Source organism: Chanodichthys erythropterus, chromosome 10 (assembly GCF_024489055.1).
Source record: "Chanodichthys erythropterus isolate Z2021 chromosome 10, ASM2448905v1, whole genome shotgun sequence".
NCBI lineage: Eukaryota > Metazoa > Chordata > Actinopteri > Cypriniformes > Xenocyprididae > Chanodichthys > Chanodichthys erythropterus.
In genome coordinates this window covers 55,318,974-55,344,320 of record NC_090230.1, presented here as the reverse complement: position 1 = coordinate 55,344,320, position 25,347 = coordinate 55,318,974, and the positions used below count along the sequence as shown (strand labels likewise).

At 39.8% G+C, this 25,347-nt stretch overlaps 1 protein-coding gene across 1 annotated transcript; it reads right to left on the bottom strand.

The window, feature by feature from the left end:
* Positions 1-1,418: 1,418 nt before the first annotated feature.
* Positions 1,419-24,552, bottom strand: mamdc2b (MAM domain containing 2b). Its single transcript, XM_067395689.1, has 14 exons — positions 24,380-24,552; positions 24,196-24,300; positions 21,996-22,246; positions 20,734-20,815; positions 20,241-20,348; positions 17,421-17,704; positions 15,993-16,086; positions 15,761-15,907; positions 14,824-15,089; positions 11,009-11,111; positions 9,463-9,615; positions 2,564-2,823; positions 2,231-2,315; positions 1,419-2,143 (listed from the first exon to the last, which is right to left on the bottom strand). Exons 1-14 carry the CDS (start codon positions 24,408-24,410, stop codon positions 2,067-2,069), a joined length of 2,046 nt encoding a protein of 681 aa, XP_067251790.1. The 5' UTR covers positions 24,411-24,552; the 3' UTR covers positions 1,419-2,066.
* Positions 24,553-25,347: the final 795 nt, after the last annotated feature.

Below are 25,347 nucleotides of genomic sequence, written 5' to 3'. Positions count from 1 at the left end.
AATATATTCTAGATTTATTAGGCATAAAGTAAAATATTTCCAGTCTTTTTTGTTTTCATTTTGATGATTACAGCTTGCTGCTCATCAAAATCAAAAAATCAGTATCTCAAATTATTAGAATATTTAATTTCAAGGTTTATTAAATTACCATTATCAGGGTATAAATACTGGGTTTAGGTCAGTAATCCCAACAGCAGTCATGGGGAAGTCTGCTGACTTGACAGTTGTCCAGAAGACGATCATTAAGACCCTCTACAATGAGGGTAACCCACAGAGGGTCACTGCTGAAAGAGCTGGCTGTTCCCAGAGTGCTGTGCCAAAGCATATTCATGGAAAGTTGACTGGAAGGAAAAGGTGTGAAGGAAAAGGTGTACAAGTGACAGGAATGACTGCAGGCTTGAGAAGATTGTCAGGCGAAGCTGATTTAAGAACTTCAAGAGAGAGCTTCAAAAGGAGTGGACTGAAGCTGGAGTCAGTGCATCAAGAGCCACCGCACACAGACGTCTTCAGGAAATGGGCTACAACTGTCACATCCCACGTACCAAGACAATGTCAGAAGCATCTTACCTGGGATAAGGAGAAAAATAACTGGACTGTTGCTCAGTGGTCCAAAGTCCTCTTTTCAGATAAAAAATTAAATTTTGCATTTCATTTGGAAATCAAGGTCACAGAATCTGGAGGTACAGAAAGTGGAGAGGCCATGTTGCTTGAAGTCCAGTGTGAAGTTTCCACAGTCAGTGATGATTTGGGCTGCCATGTCATCTGCTGGCATTGGTACACTATGTTTTCTGAAGTCCAAAGTCAACGCAGCCGTATACCAGGTAATTTTAGAGCTCTTCATGCTTCCTTCTGCTGACAAGCTTTATGGAAATGCTGATTTCATTTTCCAGCAGGATTTGGCACCTGCCCAGACTGACAAAGGTACCAAAAGCTGGTTCAATGACCATGGTGTTACTGTGCTTGATTGGCCAGCAAACTCGCCTGACCTTAACCCCATAGAGAATCTATGAGGTATTGTCAAGAGGAAGACACCAGACCCAATAATGCAGATGACCTGAAGGCCGCTATCAAAGCAACCTGGGCTTTCATTACACCTGAGCAGTGCCAAAGGCTGATTGCCTCCATGCCACGCTGCATTGCTGCAGTAATTCAGGCAAAAGGAGGACCAACCAACTATTGAGTGCATAGAAATGAACATACTTTTCAGAAGCCTGACATTTCTGTTTAAAATATCCTTTTTTTATTGAAGTATTCTAATTTGAGATAGTGAATTGGTTGATTTTTGTTAAATGTGAGCCAAAATCATCACAATTAAAAGAACCAAAGACTTAAAGTACTTCAGTCTGTGTGCATTGAATTTATTTAATACACAAGTTTCACAATTTGAGTTGAATTAAACTTTTCCACGACATTCTAATTTATTGAGATGCACCTGTAATAATACATAAAAATACATACAATATATATAAAATACATGATGATGTATTTTCTGTATTTGACTGTTTACTCAGGCACTCTCATTCTCACATTATAAAATAACTCACATTAATATTTAGTGTCCATTTCTTTTTATTTATGTAATTCGGTAGATGTGTAATAGGCAAGATATTGTACAGTCAGTCGGTCATTATTACAAAAGAATAGGATAATCAGGTATGGTTGTTACATTTAAACCTCTTACACGTTTCATTTCACACCCTCAAGGATTAACATTTATTCACATATTCAGATTTTCAGTTTTATTTGAGATTAAAATAATCACCAGATTTACATGATGATGTCCTAAGGTACAAATTAAAACAAGCAAATAAGACATCTGTAAAAGGGCTTCCTAAGGAGACTAATATGGTTTCTGTCTTTAACACTTTAAGGCATATGATACAGACAGCATAACTGTAACGAACCAATAGTTCATAAGTCAAATACACAAGGAAAGTTTGCAGGTGATCAGATATGGTCATAATACAGTCGTCTCCTTCCCTTTCATCCTCACAGAACACTGCTCTCCAGCTGTACTGTAACATGGTTACATTCTCTCTCTTAAACATTATTTTCTTTCTCTCTTTTTATTTAAAATTCATTGACTGAATATCATTATTATTCCCAGAGAGTCTCAGATGGGGGATATGGTTATCAGCATATTCTGTGGAAAAAAGGATGAAAATGATTAAAAGATGTTCATGCTAATGGGAATAACATATTTATTTGATGATCAACTTATCATGAATACCTCTGCATGGTCCCCTTTCAAAAATAATATCATCAATTGCAATATCACTCCTCACTGATGCACCTCTGGTGGCTTCGAACACAATCTAAGTATGCAGACAAAATACACAGATATATTAATGAAAATTAATATATGATTGAATGTTGAATAAATTTTAAACATTTTTAAAATAATCCTTAAAAAATGTTTAAAAGTAGCTGATAGGTCGCAACTAATTCTTAGTCAAATTAAATTAGATTGTATGTTAAACAGTTTTGGTACTGTGTTAGTGTAAAATTTGGGTACTGGAGCAAAACCAGTTGTGAAGCACTAATGCAGTTTCATGCAACTAACCTGGTGTTGTTGGTCATATTGGTAGTTTACTGATGCTCTGAGCCAGGACATGCCCTGTTCTCCATGGCTCGTCCACAATAATTTGCCCTCATTTTCTTGTTCGTTCAGGAGGTAAACGCTCAGCTGGCCAATCCCAGATCCATACATATGGTAGTAGAACTGCAAGCACTGTGGTTCTCTAGATCCACGTAGAGAGCTGGAGAGCAGCCGCGCTTTGTGACCGGGCAGCATCACTGATGCCTCAATGTGCAAATAATGACCTAAAGGTAGAGAAAAGTATGTCGCAGGTACAATAACATTTGATTACCACAGAAAATAGTTGTGCTGTGTCCATCTGTTTGTATTACATAAACAAAAATGTTACAATATGTCAATGGGCCAAGGTACATGCTTGTGAAATAGAAGTGCACTTGAATGTGTATAGTGTACTTCAGATCTTAAAAGTATATTTTTAAAAACTGTACTTGCAGATAATATAATATTAATGAAAAAAGACCACTTACCATAGAGAGTATTTCATTACTACATTTCTTACACTTAAGTACATTTTTAAAAAGTAAATCTGCCTGAAAAGTAGTGTCACGATCACCTGTGAGAGTGCCCTTCAGCCTCTAGAGGGCACTCCTTCCCGGACTCTCTGTTTCACCCATTTCATGAACTACATTTCCCATACATACTCCCCGGACTAATCACTATTCGTCATTGCACTCAGCTGTTTGTTATTTTGTCATTAGTGTCTGTGTATTTAATCTGAGTTGTTTCTGGCTGTCCTTGTGGTTCATTGTTTGATGTCATCCTTGGTCTGTTCCCTGTTTTTTTTTCCTTGTTCTCCCGTTTTGGTTGGTAGTTTTCTCGTTTCTTGTTTTATTTTTGGACTGTTGTTTGGATGCTGACCCCTGCCTGTACTCTGGATTACACCTTTTGGATTGCCCTTAATAAAACCCCTTGCTGCACTTGGATCTTCCTTTTGCCTTTCTGTTCCGTGACAGAATGAACCACCACTTAAGATCCAGCAGCACGAGGACTATTTTATCAGGCACATGCAGGGAGCGTGTGGCTCTGCTTGGGGCAGTGATGGCGTTACGCCAGGAGGGTGAAGAGGTAGGATGCTTTGCCAAGGTCTTTTGGACGATGGCGGTGGGGCTGAGGTACAACGATGCGGCGCTGAAGGATATCTTTAATGGCTGCATTGACGATCCTCTACCTCGGTGTGAGATGGAGGGATTACAGAACTTGGATTTCTGGAGATTCGCCGCCTATCTTCGCTACCGGGTAGATGGGGCCTCAACAAGTCAACCAGGCAGTGTGCATGCCCCTGACCATGAATCCATCCCTGAAGTCACCGGGGAGGTGGGCACTGAACCTCAGCGTCACCCCGGTAAAGCGAGGAGGAGAAGGAAGGTTTCCTTCGGACGTCAGGGTCCAGAGCCCGCTTCAGCCAGCGAGTCCGCTCCAGAGCCCGCGCCAACGAAGCGCCTCGCCCTGCCGCCGTCGCCCGGACCTTCTGCCCTGCCGCCGTCGCCCGGACCTTCTGCCCTGCCGCCGTCGCCCGGACCTTCTGCCCTGCCGCCGTCGCCCGGACCTTCTGCCCTGCCGCCGTCGCCCGGACCTTCTGCCCTGCCGCCGTCGCCCGGGCCGTCCGAGCCGCTGGAACTAGCCTGGTCAGTTCCTCCGGCACCACCCTGGTAATCAGCCAGGACTCCAGATCCACTGGAACCAGCCTGGTAATCAGCCAGGACTCCAGATCCACTGGAACCAGCCTGGTAATCAGCCAGGACTCCAGATCCACTGGAACCAGCCTGGTAATCAGCCAGGACTCCAGATCCACTGGAACCAGCCTGGTAATCAGCCAGGACTCCAGATCCACTGGAACCAGCCTGGTAATCAGCCAGGACTCCAGATCCACTGGAACCAGCCTGGTAATCAGCCAGGACTCCAGATCCACTGGAACCAGCCTGGTAATCAGCCAGGACTCCAGATCCACTGGAACCAGCCTGGTAATCAGCCAGGACTCCAGATCCACTGGAACCAGCCTGGTAATCAGCCAGGACTCCAGATCCACTGGAACCAGCCTGGTAATCAGCCAGGACTCCAGATCCACTGGAACCAGCCTGGTAATCAGCCAGGACTCCAGATCCACTGGAACCAGCCTGGTAATCAGCCAGGACTCCAGATCCACTGGAACCAGCCTGGTAATCAGCCAGGACTCCAGATCCACTGGAACCAGCCTGGTAATCAGCCAGGACTCCAGATCCACTGGAACCAGCCTGGTAATCAGCCAGGACTCCAGATCCACTGGAACCAGCCTGGTAATCAGCCAGGACTCCAGATCCACTGGAACCAGCCTGGTAATCAGCCAGGACTCCAGATCCACTGGAACCAGCCTGGTAATCAGCCAGGACTCCAGATCCACTGGAACCAGCCTGGTAATCAGCCAGGACTCCAGATCCACTGGAACCAGCCTGGTAATCAGCCAGGACTCCAGATCCACTGGAACCAGCCTGGTAATCAGCCAGGACTCCAGATCCACTGGAACCAGCCTGGTAATCAGCCAGGACTCCAGATCCACTGGAACCAGCCTGGTAATCAGCCAGGACTCCAGATCCACTGGAACCAGCCTGGTAATCAGCCAGGACTCCAGATCCACTGGAACCAGCCTGGTAATCAGCCAGGACTCCAGATCCACTGGAACCAGCCTGGTAATCAGCCAGGACTCCAGATCCACTGGAACCAGCCTGGTAATCAGCCAGGACTCCAGATCCACTGGAACCAGCCTGGTAATCAGCCAGGACTCCAGATCCACTGGAACCAGCCTGGTAATCAGCCAGGACTCCAGATCCACTGGAACCAGCCTGGTAATCAGCCAGGACTCCAGATCCACTGGAACCAGCCTGGTAATCAGCCAGGACTCCAGATCCACTGGAACCAGCCTGGTAATCAGCCAGGACTCCAGATCCACTGGAACCAGCCTGGTAATCAGCCAGGACTCCAGATCCACTGGAACCAGCCTGGTAATCAGCCAGGACTCCAGATCCACTGGAACCAGCCTGGTAATCAGCCAGGACTCCAGATCCACTGGAACCAGCCTGGTAATCAGCCAGGACTCCAGATCCACTGGAACCAGCCTGGTAATCAGCCAGGACTCCAGATCCACTGGAACCAGCCTGGTAATCAGCCAGGACTCCAGATCCACTGGAACCAGCCTGGTAATCAGCCAGGACTCCAGATCCACTGGAACCAGCCTGGTAATCAGCCAGGACTCCAGATCCACTGGAACCAGCCTGGTAATCAGCCAGGACTCCAGATCCACTGGAACCAGCCTGGTAATCAGCCAGGACTCCAGATCCACTGGAACCAGCCTGGTAATCAGCCAGGACTCCAGATCCACTGGAACCAGCCTGGTAATCAGCCAGGACTCCAGATCCACTGGAACCAGCCTGGTAATCAGCCAGGACTCCAGATCCACTGGAACCAGCCTGGTAATCAGCCAGGACTCCAGATCCACTGGAACCAGCCTGGTAATCAGCCAGGACTCCAGATCCACTGGAACCAGCCTGGTAATCAGCCAGGACTCCAGATCCACTGGAACCAGCCTGGTAATCAGCCAGGACTCCAGATCCACTGGAACCAGCCTGGTAATCAGCCAGGACTCCAGATCCACTGGAACCAGCCTGGTAATCAGCCAGGACTCCAGATCCACTGGAACCAGCCTGGTAATCAGCCAGGACTCCAGATCCACTGGAACCAGCCTGGTAATCAGCCAGGACTCCAGATCCACTGGAACCAGCCTGGTAATCAGCCAGGACTCCAGATCCACTGGAACCAGCCTGGTAATCAGCCAGGACTCCAGATCCACTGGAACCAGCCTGGTAATCAGCCAGGACTCCAGATCCACTGGAACCAGCCTGGTAATCAGCCAGGACTCCAGATCCACTGGAACCAGCCTGGTAATCAGCCAGGACTCCAGATCCACTGGAACCAGCCTGGTAATCAGCCAGGACTCCAGATCCACTGGAACCAGCCTGGTAATCAGCCAGGACTCCAGATCCACTGGAACCAGCCTGGTAATCAGCCAGGACTCCAGATCCACTGGAACCAGCCTGGTAATCAGCCAGGACTCCAGATCCACTGGAACCAGCCTGGTAATCAGCCAGGACTCCAGATCCACTGGAACCAGCCTGGTAATCAGCCAGGACTCCAGATCCACTGGAACCAGCCTGGTAATCAGCCAGGACTCCAGATCCACTGGAACCAGCCTGGTAATCAGCCAGGACTCCAGATCCACTGGAACCAGCCTGGTAATCAGCCAGGACTCCAGATCCACTGGAACCAGCCTGGTAATCAGCCAGGACTCCAGATCCACTGGAACCAGCCTGGTAATCAGCCAGGACTCCAGATCCACTGGAACCAGCCTGGTAATCAGCCAGGACTCCAGATCCACTGGAACCAGCCTGGTAATCAGCCAGGACTCCAGATCCACTGGAACCAGCCTGGTAATCAGCCAGGACTCCAGATCCACTGGAACCAGCCTGGTAATCAGCCAGGACTCCAGATCCACTGGAACCAGCCTGGTAATCAGCCAGGACTCCAGATCCACTGGAACCAGCCTGGTAATCAGCCAGGACTCCAGATCCACTGGAACCAGCCTGGTAATCAGCCAGGACTCCAGATCCACTGGAACCAGCCTGGTAATCAGCCAGGACTCCAGATCCACTGGAACCAGCCTGGTAATCAGCCAGGACTCCAGATCCACTGGAACCAGCCTGGTAATCAGCCAGGACTCCAGATCCACTGGAACCAGCCTGGTAATCAGCCAGGACTCCAGATCCACTGGAACCAGCCTGGTAATCAGCCAGGACTCCAGATCCACTGGAACCAGCCTGGTAATCAGCCAGGACTCCAGATCCACTGGAACCAGCCTGGTAATCAGCCAGGACTCCAGATCCACTGGAACCAGCCTGGTAATCAGCCAGGACTCCAGATCCACTGGAACCAGCCTGGTAATCAGCCAGGACTCCAGATCCACTGGAACCAGCCTGGTAATCAGCCAGGACTCCAGATCCACTGGAACCAGCCTGGTAATCAGCCAGGACTCCAGATCCACTGGAACCAGCCTGGTAATCAGCCAGGACTCCAGATCCACTGGAACCAGCCTGGTAATCAGCCAGGACTCCAGATCCACTGGAACCAGCCTGGTAATCAGCCAGGACTCCAGATCCACTGGAACCAGCCTGGTAATCAGCCAGGACTCCAGATCCACTGGAACCAGCCTGGTAATCAGCCAGGACTCCAGATCCACTGGAACCAGCCTGGTAATCAGCCAGGACTCCAGATCCACTGGAACCAGCCTGGTAATCAGCCAGGACTCCAGATCCACTGGAACCAGCCTGGTAATCAGCCAGGACTCCAGATCCACTGGAACCAGCCTGGTAATCAGCCAGGACTCCAGATCCACTGGAACCAGCCTGGTAATCAGCCAGGACTCCAGATCCACTGGAACCAGCCTGGTAATCAGCCAGGACTCCAGATCCACTGGAACCAGCCTGGTAATCAGCCAGGACTCCAGATCCACTGGAACCAGCCTGGTAATCAGCCAGGACTCCAGATCCACTGGAACCAGCCTGGTAATCAGCCAGGACTCCAGATCCACTGGAACCAGCCTGGTAATCAGCCAGGACTCCAGATCCACTGGAACCAGCCTGGTCAGTTCCTCCAGCGCCGCCTTGGCAACCAGCCAGGACTCCAAGCCTGCCAGCGCCCGCCTGGTCAGTTCCTCCAGCACCGCCCTGGTGTTCAGTGAGGTACCCGGGATCTGGCCCACCATCCCTCCCCCTGATCCTCCTCCGGTCCACCTCCCTCCTGAGTTTTTTGTGTTTTTGTTTGTTGTCTGGTGGAGCGTCTGGTAGCCGCTCCTTTTGAGGGGGGGTAATGTCACGATCACCTGTGAGAGTGCCCTTCAGCCTCTAGAGGGCACTCCTTCCCGGACTCTCTGTTTCACCCATTTCATGAACTACATTTCCCATACATACTCCCCGGACTAATCACTATTCGTCATTGCACTCAGCTGTTTGTTATTTTGTCATTAGTGTCTGTGTATTTAATCTGAGTTGTTTCTGTCTGTCCTTGTGGTTTATTGTTTGATGTCATCCTTGGTCTGTTTTTTTTTTTTTTTTTTTTTTTTTTCTTCCTTGTTCTCCCGTTTTTTTGGTTGGTAGTTTTCTCGTTTCTTTTATTTTTGGACTGTTGTTTGGATGCTGACCCCTGCCTGTACTCTGGATTACACCTTTTGGAATTGCCCTTAATAAAACCCCTTGCTGCACTTGGATCTTCCTTTTGCCTTTCTGTTCCGTGACAAGTAGTCCCACCTCAAAAGGATTTAGACAACTTTACAACTCAAGTAACATTTTTGTTAAGAGAAATCTTAGCACATTTCTGCTTTTAATCTCTCTAGAATGTCTTGCCTCATAGATTTCCATTATAAGTGCAATAGTGTAAACACATTTTTTTTTTTTTTTCAAAAAATCAAACCGATTGTCTAATATGGTAATTAACCATTTTGCTTGAAAATATGTTGCATTACAGAAGTACAATTTTATATTAAACTAGAACTCACTAATACACACTCTTAAAATTTAAAGGTTCTTTATAGCATTAATGGTTACATGAAGAACCTTTAACATCCATGGAACCTTTTCATTGCACATTGTTCTTTAAACTTGAAACCACTAAAACATGGTTCTTTTAAGAACTGTTCACTGAAAGATTCTTTGGGGAAACAAAATGTTCTATGGCATCACTTTGAAAAACAAAAAAAAGTCAAACACATTTTTGCAACCTTTATTTTTTTATAGTGCAAATGACAAGTGTTTCAAGGGTTTTAGGGAAGGTTTTAAGCTCACCCATTCCAGTGCTATGGTCTCCTCTTGGCCCTGTGTAGGATGTTGGTGTGGGTCCTCTGGCCAGTATCCAGTCGCCTGAGTCTCCTTTGTCCTGAGTGTATCCACAGAGACCAGTCTCAAAGTCACAGTGAGACGGGGCTGACAGAGAAGATTCTGTAACAAAAATATCAAGGAATCAACTGTACGATTCACAAAGACGATTCCTGATTCACATGTGGAAAGTTTTGTAATAAATGAACAACTTTACAGTAAGGTTCATTAGTTAACATTAGTTAACTACATTAGTTGACATGAACTAATATTGAACTGCACTTTTACAGCATTTATTAATCTTTGTTAATGTTATTTTCAACATTTACTAATACATTATTAAAATCTTGTTAACATTAGTTATTGCACTGTGAACTAACATGAACAAACAATGAACAACTGTATTTTCATTAACTAATGTTAACCAAGATTAGTAAATACAGTAACAAATGTATTGCTCATGGTTAGTTCATGTTAGTTCATTAGTTAAAGGTGCCCTAGAATGTTCTTTCACAAGATGTAAGATGTAATATAAGTCTAAGGTGTCCCCTGAATGTGTCTGTGAAGTTTCAGCTCAAAATACCCCATAGATTTTTTTTAATAAATTTTTTTAACTGTCTATTTTGAGGCATCATTAACTATGCACCGATTCAGCGCGTGGCCCCTTTAAATCTTGCGCTCCCTGCCCCCCGAGCTCTTGACTATAATACAGTGCATAAACAAAGTTCACACAGCTAATATAACCCTCAAATGGATCTTTACAAAATGTTCATCATGCATACTGCATGCATGCATCGGATCATGTGAGTATAGTATTTATTTTGATGTTTACATTTGATTCTGAATGAGTTTGAGGCTATGCTCCGTGGCTAACATGGCTAATGCTCACTGTTGGAGAGATTTACAAAGAAAGAAGTTGCGTTTATGAATTATACAGACTGCAAGTGTTTAATAATGAAAATAGCGACGGCTCTTGTCTCCGTGAATACAGTAAGAAACGATGGTAACTTTAACCACATTAGCAACATGCTAATGAAACATTTAGAAAGACAATTTACAAATATCACTAAAAATATCATGATATCATGGATCATGTCAGTTATTATTGCTCCATCTGCCATTTTTTGCTATTGTCCTTGTTTGCTTACCTAGTCTGATGATTCAGCTGTGCACATCCAGACGTTAATACTGGCTGCCCTTGTCTAATGCCTTGAACATGAGCTGGCATATGCAAATATTGGGGTCATACATATTAATGATCCCGACTGTTACGTAACAGTCTGTGTTATGCTGAGATTCGCCTGTTCTTCAGAGGTCTTTTAAACAAATTAGATTTACAAGAAGGAGGAAACAATTGTGTTTGAGACTCACTGTATGTCATTTGCATGTACTGAACTCTTGTTATTCAACTATGCCGAGGTAAATTAAATTTTCCATTCTATGGCACCTTTAATACGTTAACTAATGTTTAACTAATGAACCTTATTGTAAAGTGTTACCAATGAAGCTTGTTTACCTTGCTTGTTTAACAGTGCGCAGTCCCCAAGGGTGACTTTAATGTCATCAAGACCAACAGAACCACAACTCCAAACATTTTTGCATGTACTGATGAAAACCACCTTCATCACCCAGACATAAAAAAACACATAATTATGATTAACATAAAATGACAGATCTAAAAAGAAAGACACACACACACACACACACACACAATTTAAAAAGTAAAAAGCATACTCAAGATTATTTACAATATAAATAATCCCCATATTATTTTTCCAGACAAACATTTATTTCTCAAAAATCTTTCTTCTCAATAATCTTTCTGTAATAAAAGTCATGTGAGGCATAAACCCATATCTTGCTAACAGATGCTAGAGCAGTGGGCCAAAAGTCTGTCCAGTTCATTGGAAGGGATCTGAGAGTCTGCATGTCTCTTAAATGATTTGGTGATTGCATTTTTGTTCCTGTCTTGATGCATTTCCTTATGAACAGGAATAACCAATTATCTTTGGTATGTATTTATATACTTTTATATTGCTTGATGTCACTACTAAAAATAATTACTGATAAAGGTCTAGGGACTGTAGATTCATTGTAAAGAAGAAATACACTTTAGTATACTAGAGTACTTATCATGGAAAAAATACACTTTAAAAGAATATACTTAAGTGTGAACTGAATGTGATGTTTTGGGATATTTAATTGCATTTTAATTACAATTAAATGAAAATGTATTAAAAATTTAATTTATATTAAATTCAGTTATTTGGAATTCAGAGTGCTTTTTGACCCAAGTAGGACTTAAGTACATCTTCAATAATTTATATAAAATATAGTTTTTTTTAATTTAAAATATAGTAAGTGTACTGCCAAATGAACTGACAAGTTTGGACACATCCTCAGTGATGAACCCAGGTTCATAGGGTGTTTCGAGTCTTTGATCATCAGACACCCTCACCTGGGCGAGCCAACCAGGGGTGATCAGTCCCCGGTTTGTGTCCAAGGAGCGCGCTACACCACTGGTCTCCCCTTTTCATCCACAGCCACCGTGAGGCCTTTTCAGCAGCTTCACTGATGTTCCTGGTGGCTTTTCTCAGTTGAAAAACCTCTAATACCAAGGAGCCTAAGTGCCCGGTGAAGAGACTGCCCTGTAAATCCCCTGCATCCCATCTCAATAGGTTCACAGCAGGCCCTCCACCCATTTCCTCTGCAAGCCTCCAACAGCTCGAGGTACTTAGCCCTCTTCCGCTCATGGGCCTCCTCTATCCGCTCCTCCCAGGGAACAGTCAACTCCATCAGCATCACTTGCTTCGAGGCATCATATGTCAAAACCAAGTCAGGCCTGAGTGACGTACTTGCAATCTGCTCTGGAAACTTGAGCTGCCTCACAAGGTCCACTCTCGACTGGCAGTCACGAGCCTTGGCTAGAAGTCCTGATGGGACCTTGTGTTCTGCCTGAGGTGCCTCACCTGCCCTGATGAAGGCTATGTTATGACTTGCAGAGTGCTGGTGTTTACTCTGCTGGATTCCTGAGCTGATGGTGTCAGCTACTGCCTTCAGCACCTGGTCATGGTGCCACCTATACCTCCCCTGTCCCAGGGATTTAGGGTAGCAGCTCAAGATATGCTCCAAGGAACCTCTCGCCAGGCACAACTATGCAGGTTGGCTGGACTTGGAAGAACTTTTTGTATTTATTATAAACTATTTATTGCATAACTCATTTATTGTAAACTAAAATATATTTTAATGTAGTTTTTATTGAAACTTGTATGTCATGTATTTAAATATATTCATAATTATACATTTGTAATGATGAAGTTGCAATTTAGTACATTTAAAATATATTAACTTTAAATTTAAAGGTGCAATATGTAAGTAAAATATCCAAAAACCACTAGGACAGTGTTATATATTTTGTTCACTTGAGTACTTACGATATCCAAAATGTTTCCAACTATTTGTAAATCGTGAGAAAATTGCAATTTTAACCATGTGAGGAGTCACCTGTCAGTTGCGTCATACCCGCGTTAACCCTCGGTTTCCGGTTTTATTTTGTAGAAACCATGGAAACACCAAAGACGCTTTAATATTTAAGTGTTTTAATAGGCAAGGGAACATCTGTTTTGATATATTTATAGACAGAAAACTAATTATTGTTATATAGCTCAACACGTTTACTCTTTTTGTTTAAATTCAATTTTCTTGATTTTTTTGCGAGTACCATGCTTTACCATGCCTCAGAGAAAAACTCTATTTTGTGAAGTTGCTAACAGCATATTCAGATGCAGCTTTATTTTTTAGTAACAGTAATACATAATTTTCTCCATCATACAATATGTATTAAAATTAATTGCATGCCATTTATCAACACAAGCCATCCAGCATTTAATATGATATTCTAAAATCGATCTAGTTCACTGCAGTGTGCAACAGTGTCTCACAGCAGCTGCCGAGCGAACGCACAGAGTAACGTTATAACATCATTTTCAACACTCTCAAATGTATCTAATATGATAAACAGAGCTGTGTTACCTCATACTCATGACCGGAAAAGCAAAAGCAGTGCCAGCGACTGTGTCAGAATAAATGTTTCGCTGCTCGTGAGGCGTGTTCAGTTTAGTTTCATTTTCCATGTTTATGTTTGCCTGAGTTCTTATTACTTGGTTGTTTCCATGTTTTCTGATTTTCACACCTGTTCATTGTTCTGTTGATCATGTCGTGTGTATTTAAGCCCTCAGTTCTATTTATTGTTTGGTGTTGTCAATGTTTATGTTAATGTGTAGTGTTTGCTTTGCATATTGTTTATTGAAATCTCTTTGTATCTCTGTCATTCTGCGTCACGCTTCTTTCTTGGGATTATACTACACAGATTACGTAACAGTAAAATTTAATAACACACTACATTTAAAATTTTGATCAATAACTTTACATGTGCTTTAGTATGTTAGTCAACACATCAAAGTAATTGTACTTCTTTAAAGCACAAAAAATGATTATTAAAACATAATGACTTGTACTTTGAAGTATAACTTTAATTTGACATTATTACAAAGTGCACTTAGTTATGTTAAGAAACATAATCATGAACATGTATTGTCTTTAAGTTCACTGAAGTGGCCTTTTATTTCATGAATATTATATTTGCAAGTACAGTTTTTAAAAAAAATATACTTTTAAGTGTCACATTTTGAGTTTGTTTTTTGATCTGTTTCTCCTTTCTGTTCATGTTTTAGTTTCTTTGTTCATCCTCTAGTCTGTTAATTACCTCCGGTCCTTTCTGGTTTGTTTCTATGGTTTCTAATCGATTGAGTTAGTTCAGTTCAGGTGTGTGTCATTATCTTGTCAGCTCCTCTGTTAGCCCTCACACATTTAAGCCTTCAGTTTCTGTCTGTTCTTTATCTAATGTCATGTGTGATAGTGGTATGTTTCTCCTCTGTTGATTCTCCTGAACAGATCTTCTTCATCGTGTGCTTTAATACAACCACCTATCCTTTTACATTAAGATTTGATGTACACTATATTGCACATTCAATACAGAATAGAAATGCACTTCTTTTTCACAAAATACATCAATCAACCAATCTGTGTTTGTCAGGATGCCATCTTCAGAGACTGATGTCTTGCCTGTCTCATGAACAATTATGATGTTTGAATTGGTGGAAAAGGTTTTTTGACTTGCTTTAGCTCAGAGTTTGAAGTCTATCTGTTAGCTTTGTGGCTAGCATTTATATGCTAATATACTCCACAGTTTTTTTTATATTTTTTTTATATACATATATATAGCAGGTAGACAAGCAATAGCAAGAGAGGTGAACTAAAGACTTCTCTTACCTGAAAATTCTTCTGACTTTGAATGGTCAGTTCAACTGCAATCCAAACATTTCTTATCTTCTCATTCTGGCTCCATATTTGTTCTTGTTTAGTACCATCACTGTAATGCAGATACGCTGACAGGACTTGATCTGTTCCACTAAGACTTTGCAGGGAGTAGAAGAACTTCAGGCAGTATTTCTGATTCCCTGGCATTGGCGGGCCAAACAAACGGCTGACATATGCAGACCGTAAACTTAAGCGAGAGTTTGCCAACAAAAAGGATCCTGTTCAGAAAGTAAACTATTTTTAGCCCTTTTCATGCTTCAATGTTATAATCAGTAATATATTTTATATACACTGCATTTATTTGAAATAGAAATCTTTTGTAACATATATGTCCTTACTGTCACTTTTGATCAATGTGTCCTTGCTGAATAAAAGTATTAATTTCTTTACAAAAAAAAATAAAGTAAATTTGTATGCAGTGTTAAAAAAATAAAAATAAATCAGAAAAAACAGCTTTTATAGGCTAAACTGGCAAGTATTTAGTGACCTCCCCTTACACTTGAGTAATAGCAGGAACCTGGCTCTCTTAAACCTAAATGGAACGGAAAAGGACTGGAAGGCCAAGAAAAATGTTCAAAATATGATGAGAAGTTTCTCAGAGTTTCATTTTTGAGAAAATGGAAGATGTCCAGGAGGTCAAACTAAATACTGATTTTTGCTTAAAGAAAGAATTTTGTTCGTTTTTTTTTTGTGTACATATTTCCTGTATTTTCTGTTTGTATCGTAATAAAGAGACTGAAAATTAAATATGGAAGATCATTAAAACATTGCTAAAACAACAAAGCTGGTGGTGGCCTAAGACTTTTGCACAGTACTGTACTATATATAATATATATATATGTATATCACTGACCCCAGAACTTTGACCGGTACATTATTCTAGCTGTACCTGCTCCTGTGGTATGGTCTCCAGTGCTGAAGATGTTGGGCCTGACAGACACTCTCCTCCACAATGGATTACCCATCAGTGTCTGGACATACTGACAATATCCTGACTCAAAGTCACAGTTTGCAATAGATGGCTCAAACGTTGGCTCTGTGAAAACACATATTTTTAAGTGGTCAAATAGGAATTTGGTATTGTTGGGGTATGGAATTGAGCTTTGAGGTGTTAAACAAACCTGTGCCTGCATTACAGAACTCTGGAGAGAAGGAAATATCATCAAGAACCACGTATGCTCCATGAGGACTGTTGAACGCCACCTCAAACACCAACTGGTAAGATATACACACATGTATAAAGGCTAGGGCTATTTCACATATACTGTAGTGTGATTAATTATTATGTTCAACAATTAAATCACAATAAATTAAACATTTAAAATCATTTAAGTGTTTTAGGCCTAGTTTCACAGAGAGGGCTTAGACTAAGACAGGATTAGGCCTTAGTTCAATTAGGACATTTAAGAAGCTTTTATAAACGTAAAAAACATTACTAGTGTGCATCTTGAGACAAAACAATGGCAAAGACATAATTTAAGATATGTCAGTGCAAGTTACTTTCAGTTAAAACAGCTAAAACATGCATTTTAGTCTAGGACTAGGCTTAAGCCTTTTCTGTGAAACTGTTGGTTAAGTATAAAGTCTTATTACATTTAATTTTGTCTTAAAATACTGGAAAAAAAAAAATAATATATATATATATATATATATATATATATATATATATATATATATATATATATATATATATATATATATATATATATATATTTAGGGGTTGTTCTCGACAAATATTGTTATGTGACATGATATAACCTATTTTTTATTTTTTTTTTGCAATTAATTTAATTCATTAATTGGTATATAATCAAAATAATTTGCTTACATTTTTATTCTTAGTTGACAGCCCTAATATATACTTTATTACAAACATCTTATAGACCTTTGTACTTTAATACAAGTAATTAAGTATTGGAATCATTTGTCAAACACTGGTCTGAGAAAAAATAAATAAAAGGGTAAATAGGTACAGCACTTCGTTGACATCTGGATGCAACATGTCAGACAAATCAGGAACTGCAGACTGAAATCTACCCAGCTAACAGGAAACATTATCAGAATTTTGGATAAAGTTGAGGGAAGGTTCTCTCAAACGTTATTCCAGTAGCGTTAAAAAAATTCAGAGTTATCTGGTCTTTAATAATGTTAAAGACCAGAAATAATGTTTTCATAACCTAATGGGAATGTTAGCAAACTTCCTTAGAATATATATTTGTATTTTTGTTAGCTGGGTATTTTCTTCAAAACCCATATTATTTCTTGTGGTGTCCCTCAGGTGCAGCATCAGTAAAACACCACATGCACTTTTATTTCTTCTAGTCTTACAGATTTTAGACTAAATAACAAAGTCTGATCCATATTTGGCAGCTTATTTTGGCCTAGAACTCCCCACTTATACAAGAAAAGACTGTTTGCCTGGTATGCAAAACACCAGTCAGAGATAGTTTTATTTTTATGTGCCATGTAAGGGTTGCACCTGAAATAGATTTTCCCACAATTATAGATCGGCATGATGATATGATTTATTTGTGGTGGTCAGTCCTTACCTCCATAGGATAAGGAGCTTTCAGGTCCACTTGTACAGGTATCCAGACCCTGGCTTCTGGACTCCAGTCCACGTGGTTGTTTTCAGGTAGATCGGCTCTCCATAGTTCCTGATATTGTCCAGCCTGATCCCTGCTGAAAAGGGAGAACAGATGGTCCCCGGCATGATACTGTTGGTACTGGAAGCTCAAGCAGCCTGACATGGGCACTGTGGTCATTGGAGACACCAGCTCGGCCACCTCCTGGAAGCTTTTAGTGTCAGTAGAGTCCACATACATGTACTGACCTGTGTAAATGATATAATAATATGGTCAGACAGTGTAACAGGAAGTGGGTCTTTCATGTATTTGCCTTGACTGGCGGAAGTACAGTTTTAAATAAACTGTATAAGATTATATGAAGCAAAATAAGATTATGCAAAAAAAACTAATTTTTGTATATATATTTTTGTTATCATATAATATCATAAGATAAAACTTTTTTAGATAATTTTAGTGTATATAATATTATTAAAATAAAACAAAATACAACCCAAATTCTGGAAATGCTGGGACTTTTTAAAATTTGAATAAAAAAGACTTTTTCAAATCACATGAGCCAATATTTTATTCACAATAGAACATAGATAACATAACAAATGTTTAAACTGATAAATGTTATATTTTTATCCACTAAATGAGCTCATTTCAAATTTGATGCCTGCTACAGGTCTCAAAAAAGTTGGCACAGGGCAACACATGGCTGAAAAAGCAATACATTTTGAAAATATTCAGCTGGGAGAACATCTAGCAACTGATTAACTGATATCAGGTCTGTAACATGATAAGCTATACAAGGGATGTCTTTTTTGTGGAAAAATTGTGGAATACTTTAAAAACAATGTTCCTCAACGTCAAATTGCAAAGGCTTTGCAAATCTCATCATCTACAGTGCATAACATCATCAAAAGATACAGAGAAACTGGAGAAATCTCTGTGCGTAAGGGACAAGGCCGAAACCTTTATCGGATGCCCATGGTCTTCAGGCCCTCAGACGACACTGCATCACTCATCGGCGTGATTGTGTCAATGACATTACTAAATGGGCCCAGGAATACTTCCAGAAACCATTGTCAGTAAACACAATCCGCCGTGCCATCTGCAGATGCCAACTAAAACTCTCTCATGCAAAAAGGAAGCCATATGTGAATATGGTCCAGAAGCACCGGTGTGTCCTGTGGGATAAGGCTCATTTCAAATGGACTGTTTCAAAGTGGAAAAGTGTTCTATGGTCAGACGAGTCCAAATTTGACATCCTTGTTGGAAATCACGGACGCCGTGTCCTCCGGGCTAAAGAGGAGGGAGACCTTCCAGTGTGTTATCAGCGTTCAGTTCAAAAGCCAGCATCTCTGATAGTATGGAGGTGCATAAGTGCATACGGTATGGGCAGCTTGCATGTTTTGGAAGGCACTATGAATGTCTATTTCAGGGAAGGCCTTGTGCATTTCAGCAGGACAATGCAAAACCATTTACTGCAGCTATTACAACAGCATGGCTTTGTCGTAGAAGAGTCCGGATGCTGAATTGGCCTGCCTGCAGTACAGAGTTGCGTCCCAAATGACACACTATGCACTATGTACTTGTGCACTATGTACTCATCCATGTAGTTTGTGAATTGTATAAGGTTATTTTGTCATTTTATAATAATAATACCTTTATTTTATATAGCGCCTTTACAAGTGGCTTTCTCAAAGCGCTTTACAAGAAAACATAACAGAGAAAACAACACATATAAATACAAAAAATACACATCAAAGAAATAGAAACAAAATAAAATGATAAATCAAGTAAAAGCAATCCTAAAATAGTATGTCTTAAGAAGACAATGCTCTATCACCCCTGGAGCGAAGCCGTTAACAACGGAGTCTTCTTTTTGAAAAGAAGAGGAGATGCTACACCATGGTAAACATGTCCCCGTCCCAACTATTTTGAGACCTGTAGCAGGCATCAAATTTAAAATTGCATAATTTTGTAAAATTGTAAATATCTAAGCATTTGTTATGTTATCTATGTTCTATTGTGTATACAATATTGGCTCATGTAATTTGAAAGTCTTTTAGTTTTCATTTTATTCAAATTTAAAAATATTTTAATAAAATAATTTCAAATCACATAACACTATACCATAAATCTTTTCTTTGTATATTTTTTAATTGTATAAATGTAAACAACTTTTATTTTTTTTGTAAGTGACCGTATAATAGAATATGTATTAAATTAAATACATATAAAATTGTCTGTTTTTGATATTATATGATATATTTGTTTAAATTATGCAGGTTATTATAGAAATTATATAAAAAACATTTTTCGAATTTCAGAATTTATACAACATTTTCTATTCTACATGATTATAATATAAAAAATAATTGATTTTTATATGTTTCAAATCGTATAAGATTATATGACGACATTTCTGAATATGATTTTTTTTGTATTGTGTAAAATTATAAAACTTGTAAAATACATTTTTTTGTAAATAATCACAGATTAAACAGATAAAAAAAACTAATAAAAATGTTTATGATTTGTAGAATAATATACATAATTCATAATTTTTTATTGTTGATTATAATCAACAATAATCAATTTTAATTGGGATTATAACAAAAATATAGAACATTTTCAATGTCGTCTGGGATTATATAATATATATATATATATATATATATATATATATATATATATATATATATATATATATATATATATATATATATATATATATATATATATATAATATGAAAATCTTTTTTCACATCATATACGATAAAGCAGACTAACCTGTTCCATCTATCAGTGTAGCATCATCTGATCTTCCCACACGCCAGTTCATATATCTGTTCCTCTGGTTTGTGTATCCACACAGGTGAGCTTCTTCAAAGTCACATTCTTTGGAGTTACATGACCAGAAAAAGGAGTAATTATTTTAAATAGCTAATTTTGAAGCCCTCTAGTTCTGCATACCTTTTAAGGCCAGTATTTGGGCACAATGCTGACTAACATAAGAACTGAACAGAAATCTGGATTCGTTTAAAAGATTTTCATTTGCCTCAGGAATGTGCACACGGGCAGGTCCCTAGGAATAGCCATCAAAAACATTGTTTAGAAAGAACATCATCTTTTTTCCCTAGTTAATAGTCCTTTTCATGTGGTTGGCCCTGATTTTGGCTTACGTTATTAATGTTACAAAGAAACAAACAAAGTGAAAGGTTGCTGGGCTGTTCTGGGTTGATTCTATCATGCTTTTACTGGCCCAAGTTAAAAGAGCACTTACCTATACAATATTTGTCAGAGATCTTTATCTCAAAGATGGACACGCTGCCTCCTTCTTCTCCCAGTTTGCCTTCAATGACAATCTACAAATGTGAAGTGAACTTGTCATTAGGCTCATGAAAATATTACATACGAATCTAGGGTATACCCAGCTAACAAAAATGTTCTTAAAACGTTTTGCTTATCTTCATATTAAGTTAAGGAAACATTATTTCTGAGTGTTCTCTGAACATTCAAAACACCCAGTTTTTTAAATGTTTTTTCTTTGTTATGTGAACGTTAAGGAAACATTCCATTTGATCATTTTGATCGGTTTCACTTTACAATAAGTTTCATTAGTTAACATTAGTTAACTACATTAGTTAACATGAACTAATAATGAACTGCACTTCTACAGCATTTATTAATCTTTGTTAATGTTAATTTCAACATTTACTAATACATTATTAAAATCTTGTTAACATTAATGAAGATTAGTAAATACAGTAACAAAAGGTTAGTTCATGTTAGTTAATTCATTAACAACGTTTAAAGGGATAGTTCACCCAAAAATGAAAATTTGATGTTTATCTGCTTACCCCCAGGGCATCCAAGATGTAGGTGACTTTTTTTCTTCAGTCGAACGCAAATTATGATTTTTAACTGCAACCGCTGCCGTCTGTCAGTCAAATAACAGCAGTAGATGGGAACTTCAACTATAACAGTAAATAAAACTTGCTTAGACAAATCAAAATTAAAACCTGCGGCTCGTGACGACACATTAATGTCCTAAGACACGAAACGATCGGTTTGTGCGAGAAACCGAACATTATTTATATAATTGTTACCTTGCAGTTAAAATTTGCGTTCGACTGAAGAAAAAAAGTCACCTACATCTTGGATGTCCTGGGGGTAAGCAGATAAACATCAAATTTTCATTTTTGGGTGAACTATCCCTTTAACTAATGAACTTTATTGTAAAGTGTTACCTTGCAAACATTATGGGAACGTTACTTTTGAATGTTCTCTGAACATTCTGAAACCAGTAGAAACATTTAAAAAAGTCAGCATCCAACTAAAATTAAAAAAAAAAAAAAAAAACATTCTATGAACGATGTATAAATCTTGCTAATGTTTGAGAACATTATTAAAGACCAGATAACTTGGAACGAACATTCTATTAACGTTACTAGAAGAACGTTTGTTCATAAACTTGAGTGAACCTTGCCAGAATGTAAGCCAAAGTTCTGAGAATGTTCCCTGTTAGTTGGGTGTAGTTTTCACCTTAAATGTTTCGATAGAGTTCTGAAGGTCAATGCTGGCGATGAGCCAGCTGTCAGACGGGCTTTGGGTCTTCCAGAGCACCTGATCGAAACTATCTCCGTCTGTACGCTTCTGCACCTGCAGGGAAGCGCTGCCTGTGACCTGATAGACCATCCTGAAACAGCTCCAGTCCTGTTGGTCCACATCTGGACCTAAAAGAACAGCCTTTCCCTGATCCTCCTGGACGCGCTCGTCAACTGTGATGAAGTGTCCTGAGTGAAGCCGAAAGAAAATACACATTCACAGCAAGAGTTTGTGCGTACAGCCAAGAAAGCAAAAAAATTTTTTTAGCAGTGACAGGCCAATTATCATCCAAAGTTCAACTATTATTTTCACGAGGTATTTTCACACTTACAAATAAGTCAGATAAAATAAATGGTAAACGCATTTGGCGTTTACCCTCTCGGGTTGAGATGGTGTGATAATTGGATAGCTTATTTGACTTTGTTCCTCCCGAACTACGTTAATAAAACATCATTAATGACTGAAATGCTAAAATACATCCGTCAAGTGTCACATGTGTGGTGTGGGCTTCGTTTGTATCCACATTTGTATTCAAGCCTTACATTTCTTCTAAATTTCCTCTGCTTCAATCAAAAGCAAATGATCCAGTGCCACGTATAAACACAACAATTCACCAATCCATGATGTGCTATTTCATTATCTCCAGATGCTGTAAATATTGAGGCCACGGCATCCAGATGTGGCTCTCACTAAACACTTTTTCTTCACTTTTTTGGGCTTTCAATGCATGAAGTTCAAATGTTTTTCTAACCTTGAAGTCCATGTTTTGACTGATGATACTTTATATTCTGCAGGGCTTAAAACAGTGGCAACCTCAATTCAGAACAACCCATCTGAAACACTGCTTAACACAAGCCTAAAAGTGGCCTTAAAGGATTACTTCACTTCAGAATGAAAATTTCCTGATAATTTACTCACCCCCAAGTCATCCAAGATGTTCATGTCTTTCTTTATTCATTCGAAAAGAAATTTAAGGTTTCTGAGGAAAACATTCCAGGATTTTTCTCCATATAGTGGACTTCAGTGGGATTCACCGGGAAGGTCCAAAATTCCGTTTCAATGTAGCTTCGGAGGGCTCTACATGATCCCAGCTGAGGAATAAGGGTCTTATCTAGCGAAATGATCGGTCATTTTCAAAAAAAAAATAAAATAAAAATTTAGATACTTTTTAACCACAAATGCTTCCACTTCACGCATTACGTAATCATGTTGCAAAGGTCACGCGTGATGTAGGGAGAAGTAACGATCTAATGTGTTTACAAAGAGTAAGTGCAAAGAGTAAGTCAAACAGCCTTTACAAAAAAAAATGGTGTTGCTTTACGCGTCGGACGATTTTGACCTTTCCAACATGATTACATAATGCGTGAAGTCATGAACACTAGTGCAAGACGAGCATTTGTGGTTAAAAAGTATATACATTTTTATTTTTATAGAAAATGACTGATTGTTTCGCTAGATAAGACCCTTATTCCTCAACTGGGATTGCGTAGAGCACTTTGAAGCTGCACTGAAGCTGAATTTTGGACCTTCAACCCATGGTACCCCATTGAAGTCCACTATATGGACAAAAATCCTGGAATGTTAAATTTTACATTTTAATTCTGAAGTGAACTAATCATTTAAAGGGATAATTCACCATAGTTCATCATTATTTGCTCATTCTCGGGTCATTCACACCACATTTTTTCCCCATTGTTTTCTTCCATTCATCCAACACAAAAGAAGAATTTAGTGAAAAATAATAATTTTGCTTATTATATATTGCTTATAAGATTTGCAATATAGTGCATGAGTCACTATGGACTGGTGTTGTGTGGAAATGAGCTGCATAGATTATTCAAAATTTCTCCTTTTCTCATCCAAAAAACAAAACAAACAAAAAAACTGTTCATTTGTGAATTTAAATTCTTAAATAAAAAAATTAAAAAAAAACTGTTACATCACAGATGAACAATACATAAAAATATAGCATTTTAATGTATATTTAATAGATTAATAGATCTGCTAAAAAATATCATCATGTCATTGACCCATAAACAGACATAAACATTCACATATCATCCACTCATGTAATGGTGAACTTGGCATCAAATTTTTCAAAATGCACTGCAATCATTTACAGGCTGCTGAAACTCACCTGATGGGTTGAGGGTCCAGCTGAGAAAGGCCGGGTCAGACATATAGTCACATATGCTCTCCTGAAAGCTGCAGGAACCTGGCAAAAGCTCTGCTTTAGCTGTGACTGAGAGAAAAAAGCACAAACACACACTTATGCAAGTACAATGTTGGACACCGACAATTTAACTGCATTGAGACCTTACCAATAAAGCTCAGAACATAGAAAGAAAGCATCTTCTCTCCTACGTTTTGTCCTGCAAAGATGAAATAAGACCCGTTCTGGCAAAAGAGAACTAGAGCTAGAGATCTAGACTTCACTCTCTCATCATGTCCTTCTTTTTTACGCTGGCAGCATATAAACGAAGCTCAGATGTGATCCTTCTGTCTGGCTGCTGGAGAAGAAAAAGGGAGGGAAGAAGGAAGAGGGTTTCAGTAATGTTGACCAGATTCAGAGGTTCCCTTTTCTTACCTCAGAGCTGCTGACCGCTTCACCTTGAAACACACTTTCATATCCATAATCCATCACATGAATATCAGTTACATCGGATGGATTTTTAGATCAGTTTTCTTCCTTTAAATTTGTGTGTGACATCTTGAAATCAAACAGTCTTTTAGAGTCTCACTTGTAAAGTATTTCCACTATACTGTGCCAACTGGAGCACCAAAATATCTCTCTCTTCTCGTGTTGTTCAGGAAAGAATCCTGTAAGAACTGTGTTCTAGTTATGAAACAGTTGCTAATGATATGAGCACATCTGCATTGAAATCAAAATTGACTGTTCTTATTTTAGCATGGAATATTGCAGTATTTATGCTCATCATTACTTTTTAAATTCAGGTGTTTTGCCGGTGTACTGCACAGATAAGAGCAGCGATTCCCCCCTGGGCGCTTCAGACGAGCAGTAATTTATTTAGAGCAGTTTCCCTAAAAGAGCAAGCAGACGGCTAGTGTCTTTTTAAAGATGCTTTTCCGTCAGTGCATTCCTGGATGCATTCTTCGTTTCCTGTCCTCATCTGACCAAGTACTTGAGTGCATGTCTAGTCGGTCAGCCCTTGTACTGGGCTAGATGCTCCGTTAGCAGTTGTGATTCTCCTTCGGTAATCCCGTATGTGTATTTTTCCACAGTGTCTTTCCCTTGGCAGATCTTGCTCTGCCCCCTCTCTACGTCTGT